At 34.6% G+C, this 23,078-nt stretch overlaps 1 protein-coding gene across 17 annotated transcripts in view; it reads left to right on the forward strand.

Annotated features, from left to right (window-relative positions):
• Window positions 1-23,078, forward strand: part of LRRFIP2 (LRR binding FLII interacting protein 2) — a 61,639-nt gene that overhangs the window by 32,575 nt on the left and 5,986 nt on the right. For 6 of the 17 annotated variants that reach the window (XM_051610694.1, XM_051610696.1, XM_051610697.1 and 3 more), the window contains 14 exons: window positions 85-132; window positions 232-285; window positions 2,853-2,960; window positions 5,284-5,328; window positions 6,001-6,114; window positions 6,532-6,603; window positions 11,174-11,344; window positions 12,004-12,096; window positions 14,094-14,186; window positions 17,252-17,353; window positions 17,607-17,739; window positions 19,099-19,148; window positions 20,581-20,701; window positions 21,678-21,757. In XM_051610694.1, coding sequence (XP_051466654.1) covers window positions 85-132; window positions 232-285; window positions 2,853-2,960; window positions 5,284-5,328; window positions 6,001-6,114; window positions 6,532-6,603; window positions 11,174-11,344; window positions 12,004-12,096; window positions 14,094-14,186; window positions 17,252-17,353; window positions 17,607-17,739; window positions 19,099-19,148; window positions 20,581-20,701; window positions 21,678-21,757 — 1,284 coding nt within the window. The remainder of the gene's footprint in view (window positions 1-84; window positions 133-231; window positions 286-2,852; window positions 2,961-5,283; window positions 5,329-6,000; window positions 6,115-6,531; window positions 6,604-11,173; window positions 11,345-12,003; window positions 12,097-14,093; window positions 14,187-17,251; window positions 17,354-17,606; window positions 17,740-19,098; window positions 19,149-20,580; window positions 20,702-21,677; window positions 21,758-23,078) is intronic. The other 11 variants (XM_051610699.1, XM_051610698.1, XM_051610702.1 and 8 more) reach the window with 11 other exon arrangements.

Genomic DNA, 23,078 nt, shown 5'->3' on the forward strand with positions numbered 1-23,078 from the left:
AGTGCATAAGAATTGCAGTGTATAAGAGGGTGGCATAATTATTTCTGAAGCTGAATATAAGCAGTATTTCATTCCCTTTCTCAGGCATCTTTGTGTGGTGATGGATTACATAGCTCATATAGTTCTCGCACTGTAAGTCTTACAGGCTTTTGGTTATTTTTTTCATTATCTTTGTTTTCTCGAGACACAATTCTATGAAAATTGAACATGTCTTTCATAACTTTTCTTTAGCCATCTGAGTACAGTTATTCTTCAAGAGCAAGCTCAGTTCGAAGTAGTCCTATGGTGAGCGTTTCTCTTGCATGATTTGCTGAGTGCTTTGATACTAACACACAATGAATATGAGTATTTACACAGAGAATCATTTTACTGACCAACACAGACTCAAATTTTAAATTCCACATCACAAAAATGTCATTTGTCAGATGTGACTTTTAGCAAGATGTAAAGTTTTAGCAGTAAGACAGCAAAATGTAGAAGCAAATCAAGAATTTGCTTTTCTAAACATATTTTAAATGTTTCTAATGTATATAATTACAAGCAACTGGAAACTGGAGTATAGTACATTGTTGGGGTTACCACCTTATCTCATAATTGGATAGGCACATGAAACTTACTACAATACATGTGGAAAAAATCTTTTCAGGAAGAGGAGTAATGCAAACTTTGCTGTATCATGGGGTAAGAAGTAACTGGTTCATTTTTATGGTGATCAGTATTAAAAACTGAAAGGAATTTGTTCCTTTCAGGGTCATTCCAAAGATGACTTTTCATCCTGCAAAGTGTTTTTTAAGTAGAAACGTTCTGTCTTGTTTTCATTTTTCACATATTCTTAACAATAGAGGCTAAACAAACAGATTTTTCAGAGACTGGAGGTGTTTAGCTACAAAAGATGTCAGAGTGAATTTATGAATGTGTAGGAAAAAGGAAATTTTGCTGTTGCCTGTTAAGTTCTGAAACCTAAGAGGTATTAACATCCATTTCTAAAGTCTCTTGAACTGTGAAAATACTGCTTGTTTAATTAGTTTCTCTTAACATTAATTTCTTAAAGGTATATAGTTTATACATGTATAGGACTGTATACCAGATCTTAGTATGCGTATGATGCCAAGAATGGCAAGGTACTATTCACTCACACTAGTGAATTTTTAATAGAGTTCAAAGTATTTGGTGAAAAAATTCTGAAAAGGATATTGAGTTGATGTAGTAAAAATCTTATTCATAACTTTGACTTTCTACTGTTCTGTGGTTAGTATTTTGTTTCACTATGGGTAATTCTCTGGAAGTGAGCTCTGTACTCACTGGAAATCAAAAGAAAAATGGTAAGATGGAAACAGTAGAAAATACTGGTGAAAAACTGTATGGTGCATCTCTAAACTGTATTCATTTTAATAAACCTATTGAGAAAGATATTAAAAGGTGTAGCAGGAGGAAGTGTAAGGTTTTTCAGATGTATGGGCTTTACAACAGCAAAGATGAGTTGGTTTTGAATGAAAAGGAGCACAGTGTTGTCATAGATTGTTTATATCCTTTGAGTTGTTTGATCTTTTGCTGTAAGTGTCATATAAGCAGAATTCTGTTCAGAATCTTTATACTTTCTGAAATGTAAGTTAAATCAAGTTTAGTTAAATTTCTGACTTAAAATTAATTTACCTATTTTTTTAAAGGTATATTTAAAATGTAGTCTGCCAATTATAGCTGGGAAATTCTTTGTCAGAGAAGTAGTACATAACCTAGCAGTGACACAAAGTACAAATCCTGTTGTCCAAAGCATGTACAGTCTGAGACAGGTGTTCATCAGCAACCTATTTTATATGGAACTGGCCACATTTGCATAAAATATCTCACTGTCTTTAAATCAGACTAAGATGGGGCTACATCACACACATACACTGAGTAAAAAGAAAATTATTATTTTTTTAAATAGTGAAAGTGGGATAAGAATTTTCAAACTGTTAATTTAAAGATATTATTAACTGTAATCTCCTTTAAAACTAAATATAATATTCAGTGACTGCCTTTTGAAATGGAACATTATCAATACAACAGATTGAATAAACCTACTCATTAAATACTGTGCTTAACAATGTTTTTCTCAGTTAAATATTTCAATTGAATTCCCATAGTACTGTAATTATTAATGTGGTTAGGTATATTTTACCTTTTTTTCCTAGTGATGGTACAACATTGCTATTTTTTCCTCACCTTTTTAAGTGCCTGTCTGACATACAGCTTTGGGGAGTAAGCTTATATTCATGCTATTGTGAGGCCACATAAAGTTCTGAGAGGAAGCCCAAATCACATTAATAATTAGTAGGGTTGGGATTGTGTTGATTTGAAGAAAAGATAATACTTGTAGAGAAAAATAATACCTTTATTTATCAACTTATCATTGTATACTCTGTTGTTATGATCTATAAACCTTTTTTTTTAAAGTAATTTTTTATAGCTTGTGTCTGGCACTGTATTAGTACTAAAACCTTTTGTATCTCTGTACTTTTTATATTACTCCAAATGAGGGAAATGAATTGGTAATAAATATTAATTGCTTCATTTTTAGATACTGTAAACTGTAAGAATAATAAATGTGAAAAGACTTAAAACCTGTGCATATTGTGACTGAAGTATTAATATCAGTGTTGCACACATTCATGTAGACACATTTAAAGTAGCAAAAATACAGAAGAGTAATTAAGGTTTTACAACTGTTAAACTCTTCGAAAAGCAAGAATGAATTGCAATAATGGAGATTTAAGTTAGAATTTCCTGCTTCTGTTGTTTCTAAACAAACTTTTGTTCATTCTGTGATATCATCTTCAATTCTCTTTCACCCTTCTCCTTATCTTTTGAAGTCCTCTGATTTTTCTGATCAAAGTGAAACTGCTGCCGACTATTTTAGTCGCTCCAACCGCAGGGGAAGCATTGTGTCCGATGCAGATGATGTCCAAGGTTTGAATAGTGTGAGTGTAATGCTTGTTGTTATACTGTGGTGAATACAGCAAATTTATTAACCATGGATCTTCTTTTCCTACTCTGAAAGAGTAAATACTGTATAAAAGCACTCGGAATTATTTAATGGCAAATGGGTTGGAGCCTTTTTTTTTTTCTTTCTTTTAATAAATGTGTCTGGAGTCTGAATTTTTAAGAAGCATGCTGCTTTATTTTAAAGGGGGTTTTGCCTGTTGCTAGAAGCATGTGATACATGTTAACACTTCACCTTTTTTATGTGCAATAAGCCTAAGCATCTCTTAAATGTAAGATGTTGGGGTTTTTTCTTATGGAAATTAAGACTGTCTAAGTTTTTTGTGTATTTTTGGTTTAGTGACAAAACCAAATACTTCAGTGCACTAATGAGGGTACATTTTTTTATTGTTCAGTCATCCATGATGAGATTTTGTTAGGATCCCAGAACTGGAGCACTCATTGTTGGCTGTGCTCTTGTACTAAATCCCACGTCCATGGAGCGTGTTGCAGGAAAATTCTCATGACAGTTTTCCTGTGCATCCCTTTAGTCTGAACATTGTTCACAGCAAAACTACCTGCCTTCTCTTTATTGCTGCCATGAGTTCTAGAAATTCTTATTACTTGCTATAAACTTTTGTGTTTAACTGTGGGGGGAGGAGAATAGGGAAAGTTCTGTTCTTAAGCATGTCTTTGAAATAAGTCAGGGTTAACACATATAGTAGGAGGAGAGGTTGGGAGAACTGTGTTTAGCTGGTTAGGCAAAAGGATTGCAACTGCATGATTAGGTAAGAGCCAAACCCTTCATACCTGTGCTAAGCAGTTCAACAAGGGGCAGCAGCCTCATTGCAGCATACAAGGTTCAAAGGAGCCACAGCAAGAAGCTCCACAAGGAGGTTAGTGTTGCACTCTGTCAAGTTAAGGCAAGGCTGGAGAACCTCAATCCCCAGGAGCTGGTGAGACTTGGCTAGGTAAAGCCACAGCTAACCTGGACTGTTGGCAGTGGTTCTGCTTTGGAAGGGAGGCTGGGCTAGATGACTGCTAGAGTACTTCATAACCACTGTTCCTGTGATTCTGCATTTAGAGAATTTAATACTCTTACAGTGCTATGTAATTTGTAGAAATGCAGGGTATTTATCATGTGTACATGCTCAAAGCATGACGGAGATCAATCATTTCTCCAGTTTAAATTTAAGCTTATTTTTCCTCTATAATAAACCTGCTTTTCTAAAATAATTTCTCTGCTAAAAGAAGATACAGAGGCTGAGACTGGCAGTTATGCTGCCTTCTCAGTTGCCTATATTGTCATCATCATCATTATGTATTACTAGATTCCAAAATTGTATTTTTAAGTTATTCTAAATGGATACTTCAGACTCTTAACATCATTTAGAAATCTACAATTTCAGTACATCATTGGAGGTGGTGAATTTGCCACAGAAATGCAGTGTTGCTTCAGTAGAAACTGCAACAGAAGGAAAAAGAAGAGTCTCCTAAAGTAACATTTGGTTCTACTGTGATCGAAGCAGACTTCAAATCTCTTGTCCCTGGACTGGGACAAAAACAGGTGTTTTCAGAGAAACCAGATATTTGAGGTACCATACTCAATGCATCGTGTTGGTTTTATGAAATATGGCAACATGTTAATATCTTCATTTAATTCCACCTCTTCAGAGCCAGAGGAATGTAGAAAATATGGAAATTTACAATTTAACTTCTCAATATCAGAGTTACCTAAATAGGAAAGGGAGGTGGTAGTTCCTTTGGCTAGGCTTCAATATGTAAAATATTATTGAAATTATTTTGTAGGTTGCTGTTAATTAGTACACTTTAGTTACAGGTTTTTACCTGAATAGTTTTTATCCTGATGTAATTGCAGGTTTCACCAAAGAGATTGAAGGAATGAATGTGTTTTCTAATACCTGGGACATTGCCACTGGTGTCCCTGATTGTCTGAAGTGCACTTGCATGGAGCTTCGTGTTTGTTATGCCACCAAGCGTTGTAGTCACTACCCTGTTGAAATTTAATATAGTGACACGTGTTTTGTTAATCAGTATTTAAATATTGGTGATGACTTTTAAAGAACTTCTAAAAAAATGTTCTGGATTTTTCTTTTCAGGCATTAATTTATTTTGCAATTTTCCAGGCTCAATATTTTTTCCCTGTCTTGATCTATGATAACTTCCAGAATTTCTCTTTTTCCTTTTTTGTTTATTTCATTTTTCATTCTTAAGTATATCTCAGTAACTGAGCCAGATGATGATTCAGTAGTCCCTCATTGCAAAAGCTATGTTGTGATCACTTTACCTTTTCTCTTTCAGCTGGAAGAAAAGAATGAAAAATCACATTCAGAAATATTTTCAAGGGTAAGAGTTTATGAATTCAAAAATTATTGAAAATCTGTATTCATCCACTTACAAATATTACAATAGTTGCTTATGTATAAATGCTGTGTGTTTTTAGTAGGGTGAATTTTTGTTCTTTTTCAGAGCTTAATAATAAATATTTAGACATTTTTAACTGCAAAATTAATTGTCATTTATTTCTTAAGGAAATAATTATTTAGTTTATTTTTAGCAAGTATTAATTTCTTATAGAATTTATTTTCTATGTAAGAAATATTTAGCTGGAAAGGTTGAATTTTAAGAGGCTAGGGTTACAAAAATTCGTACACTAGATTCCACCAAATACTTTTTTTCTGAATCCTGGGTGGTAGAAATTACAATTTTAGAAATATTTGAAACTTCTACAGATTTTCGGTACTAACAGCCTTCTTGTGAAAGTCTTCTGAACAGAAGGGTCAAAACTGTAATTTTGTGATAACTGGTAAGTCATTGAAGAGAAACTAACATTTCACCAAGGAGAAACATAAATGCTGGAAAACAATAAATTGAAAATATTGTCTATAAGCTAATACTAAGAAATGGTAAAAACAAGAGAGAGAGATTCTATGTCAGTGAAGCAATTTATAAAGAGTAATGTCAAGTATACCAGAAATGACAGTATGATTCCTGATGCAGAGTTTTTCCTTTTCCAAGCCATCATCTCGCAATTCAGTAAGTGCAACTCCTCTGAGTGGCAACTCGTCTAGGAGAGGAAGTGGAGACACAAGCAGCTGGGTGGATCCTGATGCCTCCCTCAGTGAATTACGGGTACATTGCATTTTCAGATCATTTGGAGCTAGTTGAAAATTTTATTTGGGGTTAGGAGGAATATTTCTTTGCTCCAGAAATTCTGGTTTCTGAATAGTAAGAAGCAGTTATGAAGATCTAATTTTTAATCAAGAAATATTTCTGTATTTATCGTGGTAATTGTGTTAGTAAATATTGTTTTGGAAGTTTAGCTAATGTCAAATTTGAAACAATTCTGTTCTATTTGAGATTATTTGGATTAAAAGATATAAACAAAATCTTAATTTCCATCAAGCTGTTGTGCGTTAATTATAATTTCTGTGAATTATTGCAGACTTTGGCATTTGACAAATGCATGTAGACCTTTTTTAATGCTTTTTCAGCTATTAAGTATTGCCCCATACTTCTTATGCAATGGTTCATTCCTATGTCCTGCAGGATATCTATGATCTTAAGGACCAGATACACGATGTAGAAGGGAGATACATGCAGGGACTTAAAGAACTAAAGGTATCAGGGCTCCTCCCAAGCATGCATTCTGTATGGGTGTTTTTGGGTAATGGAGATACCACTGGTTTCACTAACTATATAAAGGCTTTACTAACAAGTTTTTGATTTCTTCAAAGCATGTATCTAACTTTTAATGCATATAGAGCATCACATTTCCATGTGAATAAGTTATTAAGATATGATTTAAATTTACATGAGATAATAAATGTTCATTATTTGGTCTATGTTAAAATACTGTTAAACTTCATATTTTTAGCAGATATTTTCTAGTAAGATGATGGAGGTTCAATTTATATTTTTCCAAGGTTTGTTAGTAAATAAATGGATATTCAGAGTAATTACTATATATTGAATGGGGAAGAAAGAAATGGGTTATTGTTATGGCAAAGAATTTAAAAGAAGTAGTCTTCAAAGTTTTGGCAAATATTGCCTCTTATGAAGCAAAGCCAAAGTAGTAATTTGAAAGACATGTTGAAACAAATCTGGGCAGGCTTATTGCTTGCAGGAGAAGATTAATTTTGTTTTAATTCATTGGTATTATGAAATACTCTTTTAAGCTTATGGTTTACATTCCCATTATCTTTGTCTAAATTACAGGTTGGTATTTTCAGTATTAGGTTAATGAGATTTGTCTGTATTTTGACTTGTTTAATGTAGTATGTATGCTTTTATTTTTGTAAGTTTTCACACAGTTAAGAGTTTGGAGTATAACTTAAAGTATGATTATTTCCCCCTCTTCTGCATTGAAGTGAGACTGAATATGGCAAACGTACCTTACAAATCTTATTCAGCATATTTTTCCTGTTCTTTACTGTTATCTAATTGTAAATTATTCCATGTAGCATTAGAAATCTTTCCATATTGGTTTTATATCCATATAGAGATTAAATTTAACAAATGCTGCTTACATGTTAAAACACATGTTACATGCTCTAGCATGTAAGTGATGTATTTAACACATTCCTTCAATATCCTTCCAGCATATCATATCAGATAATATAGTAAAGAGCTGTTCAGGGTAGCAAAAATTACTTCCTCTTTAGAGGAGAAATTACTTTGAATCTGATAGCCATATAGTTAAATGATATATACCGTGTTTTAATCATATTGCCATATGAATATTAAAAGGAATGTAAATAGCTGTAGATGACAAGATTATTAGACATAGCTATGATTGTGCTAAATTTGAATAAAAGGTGAGATTGCTTTGTATTTTCAGAGTGGATCTAACTTTCACTTTTGCATGTTTGCATATTTGCCAGCATCTCATGACTACTGTTTTGAATCTCTGAATTACTAATGTGCTATTGTTTGTTGTAATCCATTATGGTTACCAAAAGCACAAGTGTGCAGTAGACAGTAAGAGCTTGAAATCTGCTTGGCTTAAAAAATTGAATTGCATTTTATGCTATAATTAATACTGAGTAATATGCCCCTGAGTTAATTGGCCATACACAGAGATTCTTTCAGGAACTCTTCTTTCTAATTAATAATGTATTGCCTTTTTCTCAGTGTCTACTTTAGCAGTTTTGTCTTGTGTATGTTAGAAGAGTTACTAGGATACCTGCTTTTACACTTAGGTTTGTTTTCAGTAGTTGAGTATGAGATTGCTATTCACATTACCTTCATAGCTCTGTGGTTGCCTGTCCCTTGTGCTGCTAAGAGTGTGGTTTCTACCTGGCTACAAATCTGCTGCATGTCAGGAGAATAAATTCAAATGTGTAGAGTTCCAATTTAGTTATATCTACAAATCTTTTCATGTCTCAGTTTGATTTAGTTTTGTTGATTCTTTCTATATTTACTCACATCAACTAGAAAGGAATCCTTTTTCTTTCTTCAAAAGTTTTCTTTTATGCAGTTAACAGAGCACTCTTTTGATGCCTGCTGGGTTTAATCATCCTGTTCTAGCCAAACAGGCTAATTTGCATGGCCCTTTGGCTTTACTGATAGCATTGTGGGTGGTATTTCTTCATAGCTTTAGGTTACATGTAGAGCCTTATTATCCCTTTTAATTCCAGCCTATTGCCACTGCTTCATCCTTGCATATCACGCTCATTGAAGTATTTCAGAAATTCTTCCAAATCCATATTATTACTCGCCAAACTGGAAGATTACTGAAACTACATGGTATTCTAGAACCACGGGGAACATGTGTAATACTTTACTTGAAAAGGAGGAATAATTCCAAAGAAGCCCTAGCAGTGTTCCAGTTTTTTTTAACTGGTTGGAAACTCTTAGGCACAGCTTTGTTTTTTTTTCTGGGAAGTGATTCTTAGTCATCTGTCTTAAAATTAGTTTATTCCTCTTCCATAAATGGAGATTTTTTATTTTTTTTTTTTTCACCCATTTTGATCCAATCTTTTAAGCTCCAGTCTAGTCTGCTCTTTAAGGCTGGAGTCCTGGGGCACGTGGCATATACAGTAAGAGGCTGAGACAACTGGATTTGCTAAGTCTTAGGGAGGTGGCTGGCAGTGTCATTGCTGTTTTCAGCTGCCATATAGAAGGCCATAAACAAGACAGGGCAGACTCTTTTCAGAGGTGCACAGTGATGGAACAAGATTAATCAGCAAAAAGCTACATTGTAAGGGCAGAATTTCTAAATAGAAAAGTTGCATTATAAGGCAGAATTTTCAATTAGAAAAGTTGCTTTGTAAGAGCAGAATTTCCAATTAGACCTCAAGAAAGACTTCACAAGGAAGGCAAACACTGGAATAGATCATCTAGCCAGGTTCTGCAGGCTGCATCCCTGGAGATAAGCTGTGAGCAGCCACATCTTGTTTAGCCCTGTTTAATTATGACATTAGACCAGATGGAATAGAGGGAGTTCTCTGCCAGCCTAAATCACTACATGACTCCACTCACCACGCTCAGAAACAATTACATGGAAAATTTTTTCCTGGTTGTAGTAAGTTTTTAATCTCCTCTTAAAAGGACTAGAGCATCCATTCTAATAGTAGTGTTGTCCTTCTTTTCCTCTAATTTGAATTACTCTTTGGAAGTCTTTGGAAGCTTTACTGTATCTGACACTTTGACTTACCAATTTTCGTAAGATTTTTGTTGCTTACACTATCTCCAAAAAAATGTTTTATCTGGTTTTAATCTAAAAGTTAATAATTACTTGAACGCACTTATGTGTGTTCTGTATGTTTTCATTTTCTTCTTTCGCACTATGTATCTTCTTTGCTGTCTGCTATTTACTGCTTCCCAGATGATAATGGTACCCTTCTTTTTACTGCATACACTGTCTTGTCTCTTCTGATCTGTAGTCTATCAGGATGTCTCAAGTTGTTGTTTTTTTCTGGAATTTCTGAAATACCATTTTTCTCCAGCACAAAAATACAGAATTTAGTGAATGCAACAGAGTGAGATAAATTCATGTGATTATGATAAAATTATAAAAGTTAAAAGATATACTTTAAGGACGGCTTTCTCAAAATGGAGATGTATAACATGGTATAAGGTTTAGCAGTTGGAGTTTTTTTAGGTTTTGCTAGGAAACTTGGTTTGTTACCACCCTCTCCCCTAATATCCTAGTCCTTATTGTTCTACTGTTCTGTTTTCTGGAAAACCAAAGCCTGGTGCCCTTCCTGTGCTAGTACATTACTGTCATAATGTAAATAATGAAACAGGGAGGTTATGCTACCTATGCCTTCAAAGAACAAATAACATTAAATACTAGGGGATTTGTAGTAGGGGACAGATCTGTTTTGGAAAGCATGCAGACTGAAAGCATTGCAAGTTGGAAAGTGTCTGGTGTGATTGTTCTAGTATTTGAATAGTTGACACTTGTTAGAGTACTGAGGGAAAAAAAACCAACAGGATAAAATTTTGCTAAATGTCAGAATTGTGTAAGAGGGTATATAACAAGGCGTATGTGCACCTGAAGGTTGAGAGTGAGGCATAAGAACATTTACATGCTTGTTTTTATTTTTTAAATCTTTGTGAGAAATATGAAGACAAAATGTCTGCATAAACAGAGAATCATAATTATTTAAAAAGTGTGGCTATCTTAAAACTTTAAATCTGAGGTATAGAGCACTATTTGAATAATTAATTTTAAGTTAAAGCTACTCTTAGTGACTCTGGTTTTCATAGAATGCTAGAATCATAGAATGGTTAAGGTTTGAAGGGACCTTAAAGATCATCAGGTTCCATCCTGATGATCGTATTATTGTCAGAGTTCTCTCAGATTCTTTCCCTCTGAACAAATTAAGTTCTGAAGTGTTTTCTTTGCGTGCACTGAAAATACAATAAAGCTGTGGTATTACTACTTTATCCCTGTGAGTTATGTTCTGAAGGTAGCAGAGTAGAAATACATGGAGAGTATGATGTTGTAATTTTCATACTTTTGAAATGATAATTTTCGTTGCTGTGTATGAATGTGAACAATGGAAATTGAACTGTGACATGTTATTTCTGAAGAGAAGACATTAATAATAATTCAGAAACAAAAATTATTGTCTAATTGTACTGTATAGGAGACAGCCCTCTTCAGCATTATGGTGCTATTTTAGCACCATAACTATGCATCAAAAAGTCAGAATAATATATGCCTTTCTCCTGTCTATAGGATTCACTAGCTGAAGTTGAAGAGAAGTACAAGAAAGCTATGGTTTCCAATGCTCAACTAGACAATGAGAAAAACAACTTGGTTTACCAAGTGGATACTCTAAAGGATGTTATTGAGGAGAAAGAAGAACAGATAGCAGAGTTGTATAGGAAGAAAGAAGAGAAGTCAAAGGTACTGATTTTAGAGTCTGTGGAGGTTTTTTTTGTAATTATAAAGTTTAACCATAGATGTCTGGAGTACTTAGCAAGACCAATTAAAAACTTCTTGATTAGTAAAGTCTATCTCAGTGGCCAAAATGTTTTCAGTATTGTGTTTTGTTTTTTTAAAAGAAACCAACCAGCTCCCCGCAGAAAAACCCAATGCATCCCAGCCTGCCCACACACTATCAACCCCCACCCCAACCAAACTAAATACAAATTAGTTGCATTTAATTAATGCAATACACTAATGATTACATTTGCATTTGAATTGAATAAGACGTTTAGTCCCACTTTCTTCAAAAGGGAAGATCTTCGTGTCAGCTTTTTCCAGCAATATTTAGATAAATTAGTATCTGACCTTCTGTCATTAATGCTGTGCTTAACCCTTTATCGCATCTGCTCTAAATTTTATAAAAGAAAATCTTCTGTGTAGTAAGTAACTGAAGAGCTTACCTGAAATACTGATTTTTTTAAATTACTTTTTTCAGCCACTTGGTAGGTCGTTCGTGTTCTTAACATTGTTGCAGTAATTTCTTATGTAATGTTAATTGCTATTACTAGCTTCTTAAAAACTTTGTATAAAACATGAGTGTCAAACCCAAAATAAATATAAATAATTGTTTAATATAGGAATTGGAGAGACAGAAACACACATGCAGCGTTTTACAGCATAAGCTGGATGAACTTCAAGAGGGCCTTCGACAGAGAGATGAATTGATAGAGGTATGTTCATATGAGGTACTGTATGACAGAACTTGTGCAAATAAATGTGGCAGAAGATTTGAATGGAAACAGCCATTGTACACAAAATAAGCTTAAATATTACCTCACATTTTTAAGAGAATTTATCTTGTTTTAGCGGGTAGAACTACTTCTCTTAGTGTATGAAGTTAAAAATGTCTCTGTAAGTTTTTCAGATGTGTAAAATGCTTAATTCCTCTAAGAGTCATGTTCCCTCATGAGTGATTTCCTGCCTTGAAGGCAGAACTCACGTTTGTATAGCCAAAATCTTTTTACAAAACCAGAAGTTCTGATGCATGGATAATATTTAATATTAAATACTATTTTTTGCCAAAAGTTTCCTTTTCAGTTATTTCAGGTTTCTGTGAACATCAACTGTTAAAGTTTGCAGTAGTGCATGTTTGTTTGCTTACCAGTCAAGATAAATATAGTAGCACTAGTCAGCATGCTATTGGGTCATAAACAGGTTCCTGGGTGCATGGTATGTTATTTCCTTTCCCCTTCTTTCATTTGCTTCCAGAAGAAATATGCCCTAAAATCCTGGAACTATTTATCAGTCTTAATTTTAAAATGCTCTACAAAGATATATATTTTGTCAGCAATATGTGAGTGTCATTTTCCTATGGACTTTGGTACTAGCACTGGAATTTGCAGTTCAATTGGTACATCATTTTCTCACCACCTTTTGATTTCAGTAAAAAATGATTATATTAAGTTCATGGGCCAAAGTTTCTACTGCTGACTTTCAAAAACTGTATAATATTGTTTCATTTATTTCTTTCTTCATTAAGATCTTGTGCTTTCTGGGCAGTAGTACAGTAACTCAAAAGACTTCTGAAAAGTCCCACATCTATTATGGTTACTGAGAAAATAATATGCTTTGTGAACTGGAGTTGATTTGACTTACTATCAGAAGAAAAGGAGTAGAATTAGCCTAAGCAGCAGCTTTTTTCAGATTAATGCTGACAAACAAAAGCTTAGCAAATTCTGTTTGTAGCTCTGTCACTTGCTCTGGATTCTCTGTGCCTTCACTGTGAAGGAAAAGTACTTTACACTTTTTTTCTTTGATAGTTGTTGTTTGGGTTTTTTTGTTTTGTTTTAAAAAACAACACAACTGTGTGAATCAATAATATATAATAGATTTGTCTGGAGTGTTTGTTTTGGTAGAATGTAGCATTTGTGTGTTGAATATTTACCAAATGTCCGTTCAAAGTAAAGACTGTTTGCCCCATATTTACCATTTAGTTGAGTGATTTCCTCAGCTATTAATACTAACTGATAGTCAAGCTGATGCCGTTTAGGTTTTTGCAGAATGACATTGTTTTCCGGGTCCCAGATGTAAAGTCAAGTTCACTCATTAGCAAGGTGAAAAATTATCTCTAGCCCTAAAAATTCTTGTCATCTTGATACATAATTATATGAGCATACGAAAGAATATTGATTATATCTGCAGGGCAAACAGAAAAATGCAGTTTTTTAGATAAAAAAATAATACTGCATTTACTATATATTATTACTGTATCCAAAGGCAGACAGCAGCCATGTTTCACTTCCTGTATGCCTGATTCAAACTTCCTTCTTTGTACTTTCAAGAAGGTTTTCTATTTTGTAAAATGTTAATAAAACCACTTGTTAACTAAGTGTTTACTTCCAATCAGGACTTGAAGGTGTCTGGAAATTACAACAGGGTAATTATTTTCCTAGAGACATGATGTTACGCTCAGTCTGCAGTAGGAAATGTAGTAAGGAAAAGTAGCTCTAGCTGCATCAACATTTAATAGAATTAATTGCCATTCTCTTCCATGAATTCATAAGAGAAATATTTGGGTTTGTTTAGTCTCACATTTTTTCTTTAACTTCATGTTCATAAACTCTTTGGTTGACTTCTACTATATAATTTCATTTATTTCTTTAATTTTTCTTTCCATTTCCTTACATCTCTTTTCTCTTTTATTCTTCCCTCATCCTATTTATTACAGGAGAATCAACGCATGCAGCAGAATATAGACTCCATAACCAAAGAGGTGTTTGATCTCCAGGAGACAATTAATTGGAAAGATAAAAAAATAGGGGTATGAAACATATATGGGGGGAAAGGTATTTTTTTTCATTTTAGAAGTAGATGGATAACCCCCACCACCCCTTCCAAGGAATGCTGTGTACTCCAAGGAAATGAAGGCCATTACCAATTTAAATATTTAAAACAGTTTTTCAGTCTTTTTCCTCTTTAGAAAATAGCTCCACTTTATCTTTATTTGCAAAATGATTAGTACTAATTAAAGGTATAGCATAATAAACTGTTGCATACAGTTTTATAATTTTTTACAGTTTTTTTACCTTTAATCAGGACTTGAAAAGGTCATTGTTTCCTTATTCTTAATCAATGTAAAAGTGGCCTGGGTCTGTATATTGATCCATAGTGATACTGCAATAATATAATTTTATACAGATTGGAAATTTTTTTTAAAGCTTTTAATCTCTTTTGAGACAAATACAGTTTTCAGAACTTCAACAGTTTAAACCTTGTTTACAACTTGATTCCTGCCTGTGTCATAATCTTAACAATAGTGGATTTTAAAATGTTCTGGTTTCCACTACTTGAGATGAGAGACAAAATCCCCCAAGTACTGGAAAACCTAGAGAGCCGCAGGAGCTAAAAGGTCAAAATGTAGAGAAGCCCCAGTGAATATTTGTAGATAGTGCTTGCATTGGACATACCTAGTGCTACAAAACATGATCTTGAATTGACTTCTGCAGCCACACTTGCACATTCCTGTATTGCACTTCTGATCCTTATAGGTCTGGTTAGCTTGGATGCAACACTGAACTAAGATGATTTTGTGATGCCACAAACAAAATATCAGAGTTGCCAACTATTGGAATTGAGAGTTGGAATTGAAATAGTGCTTGCATAGGAGCTTTTGAGGAGCATCTGCAGGGCTCCTGTGTAGAAAGGAAGGTGGTACAGGAATAACTGAGTTGATATGGAAGGTGGTACAGGAATAACTGAGTTGATATGCACTACACAGCTCATGTAGGTCAGGCAAAGTTTGTCAGCTTTGCTTTTTGGGCAGCACATAAGTGGTAAAACTTTCTCAGACTCAGCCTGATCTTCATTGGTAACTACATGGCTCTGAACCTGTGGCTCTTCTGGGCTGCAAGTAGATTGCCTGGTGGAGAGAGGGAGTTAGTTGGATAGCCTTCAGAAAGGGTTTGTCAGCCTTTTAATAATTTATATTGGGTAACTTCTCTCTAACTAAATTAATCATACACCAGATTTTGACATAAGCAGATTTCTTTGAAAATTGATGTATTTGCTGGAGTTCAAGTCACATGGAAAAGTACCTTTTAACTGGTGGTGCCCAGTTAAAGAAAGCTCTGTTATTCAGCCCATCTTTATTTCATGTTCTGGCGCTTTAATCCATATAGCAATCCTCTCTTCCATCGTAAAATCTTTCACAGTTTTAGGTTTTCTTATGAACATTCTTCTGAAAGGGTTTTTATCTTTAACTATATTCTTTCCCTACTTAAGCTTTACCTTTTTGTATGGGACTGCCCCAGTTTGTGCAAGCACTTTTTTCTCTTTCAGATACAATGATACAGTTAGTACAGTGTATCATCTATCTAATGTTCAAAAAACCGTTACCAGCCAGACTGACAAGGAAGATATTTTTTCTTCCTTTAGCCAGAATTTCCTGCCAGTTTCTGTGTTCTTCTAAACAACATAAGTGACTTTTTACCTAGCTTTTATTTTTTAACAGTTTGGTATTGAAATTTCTTAGATCTTAAAATATAAATGGGATGCTCAGCAGCATTGCAGGGTGTTGCCAAGCACACAGAGGATCTGCATCTGCAGTGTGATTATGGGCATTTATGTCCGTCCTCTCAAGTGTGTGAGTCTATTTGCTCCTCCATCTCTGCCACAAAAATCGCAAAGATGTCTCTTTGTGTGGAGCACAAAATGATGTAAAGATTAAGGTTCTTCACACTGCTTATAAATGTAGTTACAGTGATCTAGTATGTGTTAGGAAATAAAAGGACACCTGAGTTATTAAACTATGATGTAACAGCTAATTCTTTCGTGTGTTGAATTACCTGTATTTTAGATGTTACATTCTTGTAGTAATAAATCAACTGCAACAACACTTCTTAATTTTTTTGTTGAAAGGAAGAGTAATGCATTAAAGCATTGCTCTAGTATACAGATTGTAGATAATTATTAAAATTCAGCATACTGCCATTGTTTTGTGGAGCAATAACAATATAAAGGTATACACCTTCATTTCTTACTTTGTATCAGTCCATTCCTAGACTTTCGTGTATGACACAAGGTTTAGCTGGATAATTTTCTTGGCAAAATGTATGTATGCTCTTGCAGTTGCTGTATGGTCAGGTTTATTTGTAATGCATGCAATGAGTTTGAATAAAATACTGGGATGCTGCCTAATCAAGATCGGATTACTGCAAGGTTAGCAGCATAGGCAGGCAAATCCATCTGTGCCCACGTTATGCTTTTAGCTGTGATCCTTTCTGGTGCTAAAACAGTGCTGCTAGTGGTTCCTATTTTTTTTTTTTTTCTCTTTCTCTCCATCTAAAACTGATTGCTTTGGTTTTAGTAAAGGCTGGTTGTAATACCACCAGCAAGAAATAAATAAACTAGTGTTTTAAGTGGATGACAGGCTTATGTATCCAAGGTCTTTTCTGAGGTAAGATTTCTACTACTATACCCTATGAAAGTTAGAGAAATTAGTTCAATGAATGTGACGTTTTAGGAACTTGCTGTTGAGTTCCAGCAACTTTTCTTTCTGGCCACAGAGTGCCTATATTAAGAAGAATTACTTACTCTTTTGGTATTCAATTTAGTGTATTGAAATCTACCAACAGAAAATACTAAATAGAAATACATTATAGAATCTGTTAAGTCTTGCCTGGAAAGAAATTATGTCATGAAACATGGTTAGATATGTGACTTGTAAAAGGTAGTTATCCAAGATGTGTGTTTATATATATTAAATACCCCTTTTAATTTCTTTACTTTTATTGAGCTCTTTATGTTTACTTGTAGAAACTCTCTCTGCTGTCTGTCATATGCTTTTTCTCTGTGCCATTCTTTTTCTTGCTATCTGCCTGAACCCAGGCCCTAGAAAGACAGAAAGATTACTTTGACTGCATTAAGAATGAGCGAGATGAGCTCAGAGAGGAGTTGGCTGACCTGAAGGAATCAATGAAGAGAGGAGAGGTATGTTGGTAGTAGTTACTTTACAGTAACAGAAATCCAGGAATGGGGCATGAAGTCAAGGTCATGAAAGAAGAGGAATGGTTACTACTCTTATGCAGTCTCAAAACCTGACCTTAGTGTAGGATAAACATAATGTTTTGTTATAACTGTTAACTGTTAGGATCAACTTGAAAAGCTTTTTTAAAACTTTTCTGTCCAATTGTATTTAACACTGCTCTTGTATGATTAGGTTTTTTTCCTTTTGTGTTTTTAGAAACATGGATTAGTTATAATCCCAGATGGCACACCAAATGGTGATGTAAACCATGAATCAGTGGTTGGTGCAATAACAGTTGTATCACAGGAAGCTGCTCAAGTCTTGGAATCTGCAGGAGAAGGACCACTAGGTAAAAATATCCTAACATACTTTATTTTGTATTTGAATTCTTTGTCTCCTATTCACAGTGGTTTGTGATTTCCAGTCCACAAAAAGGTACCTGTGATTCTTCTGGAATACGTGTTTACACAATTTTCAAGATGTGACTTTTTTAATTACTTTTTTTTTTTTTTAATGCTGAGTAAAAATACTGATGTATCTTTTGAGTAAAAAAACATAATAGTACATGATTGGATTTTTGTAACTCATTAGATCTCTTGGTCCAATTTGTTTTATTACTGTCAGAACATACCTTGCCTAAAAGTGTAGGGGTTCTATTAGTATATTTTCCATTGTGTTTCATGGAAAAAAATAAATCTTTAAAAGTATGTATAATCAATGAAAGAAGCTCTGTTCTAGAAAAAAATACATTTTATATTCTTTTCACTTCCTTGAAATATTTCTTTAATCAGTGTAAGGCAAGTGCAGTCTTTCATCACATTCATTAAGAAAAAAAAATAGTTTTAAAAACATTCAAAAACTAACACAACAGAAAGATAGTTTTTAGGGGCCTATATTTTAGCTTGTTTGTATTCTTAGGTTGAACAGGCTATTGTCCGCATAGTAAATCTACTGTAAAACTGTTAGTTAACATGCAAAGAAACATCTGTGTACACTTGCATTATGTTTGTACATAACATATAGTTACATATTTTTGTTTTGGCAGAGATTAGATTTGATACATGTTTCTGCTGTGGCTCCATCATAGTGAAATAGAGACGGTTTTATGCTTTGTAACTGTCAAAGTTACAATTTCCAAGGGAGTTGCTGTAATCTCAGCATGGTACTGCTTGTCAGACTATTTTGTAGCCATCACTGGTCTTCCAGTTGTACAAGAGATACTGAAACATTCCTGTGGGTCCTTTCCCAAGCACTGCTTTTGTGGTTTGAGGATACATTTTACAAACTTTTTCTAAACATAAGGGGAAGCTTAGTGCCTTTCCCAAAGAGATTAGTCTTTAAGAAAAAGGCAGAAAAAAGAATATGCAGTTTGAAGAAAAAAATGTTGTACATTGGCTCTTTTGGTATTGGGACAAAATTCTGTTTTATTATTGCAAAAAAAATCCTCAGTTGTTAATTCCTAAACTCAGAGGTCTTGCTTTTAAAATTGTTACACTAGTAAACAGCATAAATTAACTATTTTTCTCTTCTTTCTGCTGTTAGCTGAAGGCTGGTAAGTTGTTCTTGGTGAGATATATCAAAGTTGTGTGCTCCTAGTGCTATTAGCTTTAAGTTTGAAGAGCATTTTAATTTGAAAATTAGCAAAGTTATGAAAGATATATTTTTAGTAACAGATTTCTCTGGTCTTATTTGGGTTTTCTGGTTTTAGATGTCCGGCTACGAAAACTGGCTGGAGAAAAGGAAGAACTATTGTCCCAGGTAAAGTAAACTATTCTTTTCTGAAAAAGACCTTTGTGTATTCTTTTGCAGGCTATTAATATATTAGCAATAAACAAATATTAAGTACCAAAGATGCTTGATCAAATATTTATGCACAAAAGCAAAATGAAATACTCAGTATCTTACCTGGTGGGCTACCAAGAATTATTAGCTTCCCTCGCTAGTGTCTTTACTCATGTGACTTTGATCTTGGTTGGTAAAGAACTTTCACTTCTGTAGCTGACTAGCTGAAATCTAACTTGCTGCTGACTACAAGTAATGCACATACTCAAAGTTTTTATATTTTGCCTTATGTGGAAATACTAAAGTCAATAAAATTACAGTCTCATCAGCTTTTTCTTCCAGTTTGCTAAATGGTACTATTTCCTTGATCGTTTCAGTTACTCAAATAGAAGATTAATAATTAAGTAGTTGTATTTTAATAAAGCTAACTATTGAGAAGAGAGAACAGAAGAAAACATACAGCCATTGAGCAATTGTTAAGATACTGCAGTTTTTGTGCTTCTAGTTGAACACATTGAAATAATGTTGTCAACATTTGTTTTTGGGGGGAGTGTACCTTACTTTTAGTATAGATACTTGGTTTAGAATGACAATGAATTTAGTATTGAATCAAGGCTATTAGATACAAATATGTATATGCATATTTATTGCCATATATTTGTAAAAATCACTGTTAAAATAATTGCTTTATATAATGAATGGGAGTTTTGCAAGTATAACTCACATACCACTGATTTGTTGAGCAATATTTTGATAAGAGAGTCAAAAAAATAGCTCCCACTTCTTTCATAAACTCCAGGCACAGAGGACATAGCTGAAGAACCTATGTTCCCTGACTACTGGAAAATTCCAAAGACAGCTGCTGTAGCATAAAATGGAATTGTTAAAGACTAATGTACACTACAGACTTGCTTAAGACCATTGCTTCCAGATGGAGTAAAAGAGGGGACCCAAAAAAAAATGTGGATTATTCTTTCACGAAGATATTGTTCATAAGCTTCATATGTATTTAGAGTGTAAAAGATAAACTGTAGAAGAAATTCCTGAACGGTTTAATGCTGCTACCTCCTCTGGAAAGGCAGTTCTGTTAAGAGTTATTGGGTGCCCCTGCATTGCCCAAAGGTTCCTGCAGCACTGACCACACTGATAGGTTTGGATTGTGCATTGACATGCAGAGGGCATTTGCCCAGGAATGGAGATGAAGGGTTGCAGGCACAGGCCTCAGAGACCATCATCCCTGCTGCCTCTGGATGGTGCCTCTGGATGGGTCAGCTGCACTCCTGCTTACAGAACCATCTCAGCCAGTGGCATCTCAGAACTGCTTTGCCTTTTCCCCAGTGAACATTTAGATACACAGCTATTGAGCTTCTGAGAGTCTCTTTTTCACAAAAGGACTCTTCTTTTTCAGGTTAGAAAACTCAAGATGCAGTTGGAAGAAGAACGACAGAAATATTCCAAAAGTGATGGCATGAACCCAGATATCATAGGCTTAGAAAATGGTTCGGACTTGCAGCTGATTGAAATGCAGAGTAGGTATATGGTTACTGCTCAAAGGTATTCTCACTGGAGAAACTCTTTCAACTCCTTTTCCTATTAAGTCATATTGTGCATGAATATATTATTGAGAAGCTAGTTATTTGGTGGTTTATTTCCTTTCAGGAAATTTCTCACTGCAGAATAGCTTTAAAATCTACCTGTTTCAGTGTTGGTTAAGAACATTCTGCAAAGCTTTTTTTCACCGGATGACTACTTGAACAATTTCAATTTGTAGATGATAGAATTTCAGCTGAGATATTTTGTTAATGTATTCTACTTGATTTTTTTTGTTGTTGTTAAATCTTTGATACAGAAACTTAATCTTAAAAGACTACTATCCTCTGAAGCAGCACAGGAAAAAATATTAAAGACAATATTCAGTGTTGCTTCCCAGCAGCACTAAGCTGCTTTCCATTTCAAGCAGGTTATTTCTTCAGCTGAAAACTTTACATGTTTGACAGATTATCATTTAATATGCTTGTTGACAATGAATGTGAACAGAGCACTGGCAATGTCAGGGCTAAAATACAACACCAAAATAATTTTCAGAGCTCCTTAGAGTTTGTCAGGTAGGTACAAGCCTTGTGCTCCTTATCATTCAAATGTTAATATAGATGCCTACACTAAATGCTGCTGGTGTTATGTTTATTGTGATTTGACCCATTTTTCAGAGTGTCGGTTATTGTGTTAATTCTCTTTGAAAGATGAGTTTGGTCTATGTGTGTTCACAAGTGTGCATCTCATTTATGCATCTGAGATTTAATCCATACTCTTACAGAGGCACTAGTTTCTGTCTTCTAAATAACAGGAAAATTTTTTTTTCATACTCTTAAAAATTTCTGAAAGAACATGTACCTCTTTATAAACCTGTATACAGTAAAATGGTCTTGTAATTATTTTTAATAAAAAGGGAAACTGCCATTTTAGAGAATTCCTTTGAGTAATATAGTCTGTCAATTTTTTGTCTAGGAGATGCCAACAGACAAATTAGTGAATACAAATTTAAGCTGTCAAAAGCTGAGCAAGATATAACTACCTTGGAACAAAATGTAAGTGTGTCTTTCTTCATACTTAGCATTATCACTGCACTTGCTCTGCAGACTCTTTCAATACTTATTTCATCGTTTTACTTAGTTTATTCTTTGGTTTGCACAGAGTGGCACTGCAATTCAAAAACTGGGCGTAGTTTAACTGTAGGAGAAAATAATCTGAAGTTAATTTACTAAGATGTGAATGTCGGTCAAGAGAGGTTCCCTCCCCCTCTATTCTGCGTTGGTGAGGCCACATCTGGAGTATTGTGTCCAGTTCTGGGCCCCTCAGTTCAGGAAGGACAGGGAAGTGCTTGAGAGAGTCCAGTGCAGAGCAACAAAGATGATTAAGGGAGTGGAACATCTCCCTTATGAGGAAAGCCTGAGAGAGCTGGGTCTCTTTAGTTTGGAGAAAAGGAGACTTGAGGGGTGACCTCATCAATGTTTACAAATACGTAAAGGGTGAGTGTCAAGAAGATGGAGTTAAGCTTTTTTCAGTGATGACCAGTGATAGGACAAGGAGTAATGGATACAAATTGGAGCATAGGAGGTTTAAGGTGAATATACAAAAAAATTTTTTTACTGTGAGAGTGACAGAGCACTGGGACAGGCTGCCCAGAGAGGTTGTGGAGTCTTCTTCACTGGAGACATTCAAAACCCACCTGGACGCCTTCCTGTGTGATGTGCTCTGGGTGACCCTGCTCTGGCAGGGGGGTTGGACTAGATGACCTTTCAAGGTCCCTTCCAACCCCTAGGATTCTATGATTCTATGTAGGGCAGAATATGAAGAGGATCTGAAGCTAGTAGTTCAACAGAATCAGTTTATATAGCTTAATTACGTGTAAGAAAGCTGTATAGACTAGGGAGGGTACATAATTCACTCTGAAATTCAAGATTTTATTTTCACAGCTACACGTATATTTATCTTGCACTGAATTACTCGCACTATGATTGTACATTGGTAACAAGGTATTATAGTTCAGCAACTCTGTAGATCACCTAAAAATCACATGAAGGGTTTTAATTTGAGATGCATGGTTGGTCATTCTTGCCCAATGACAGGCTGCTATCCCATCCTGTGTATTTGGGGCTAGGAAGGAGCTACAAATAAAACAATCCAGTAAGTGGGCTTTAACACTGTCAGACTGCAACCAGGATTTGTCTCAAACCCCCTCTTTACTCCTGAACCCAGTGCTTGAGCTCAAGACGAGCTCAAGACTTCTTGCATCACATCCTGATAACAGTTACAGTCTCCTTTTTACTTACCACCTTTTCATATAGTCTTTGCTTTTCAACTTTCCAGGTTTTAGTTTTAATCCCATGTGTTCTCCAATTCTTAATT

Source organism: Apus apus, chromosome 2, assembly GCF_020740795.1.
Source record: "Apus apus isolate bApuApu2 chromosome 2, bApuApu2.pri.cur, whole genome shotgun sequence".
NCBI classification, from domain to species: domain Eukaryota; kingdom Metazoa; phylum Chordata; class Aves; order Apodiformes; family Apodidae; genus Apus; species Apus apus.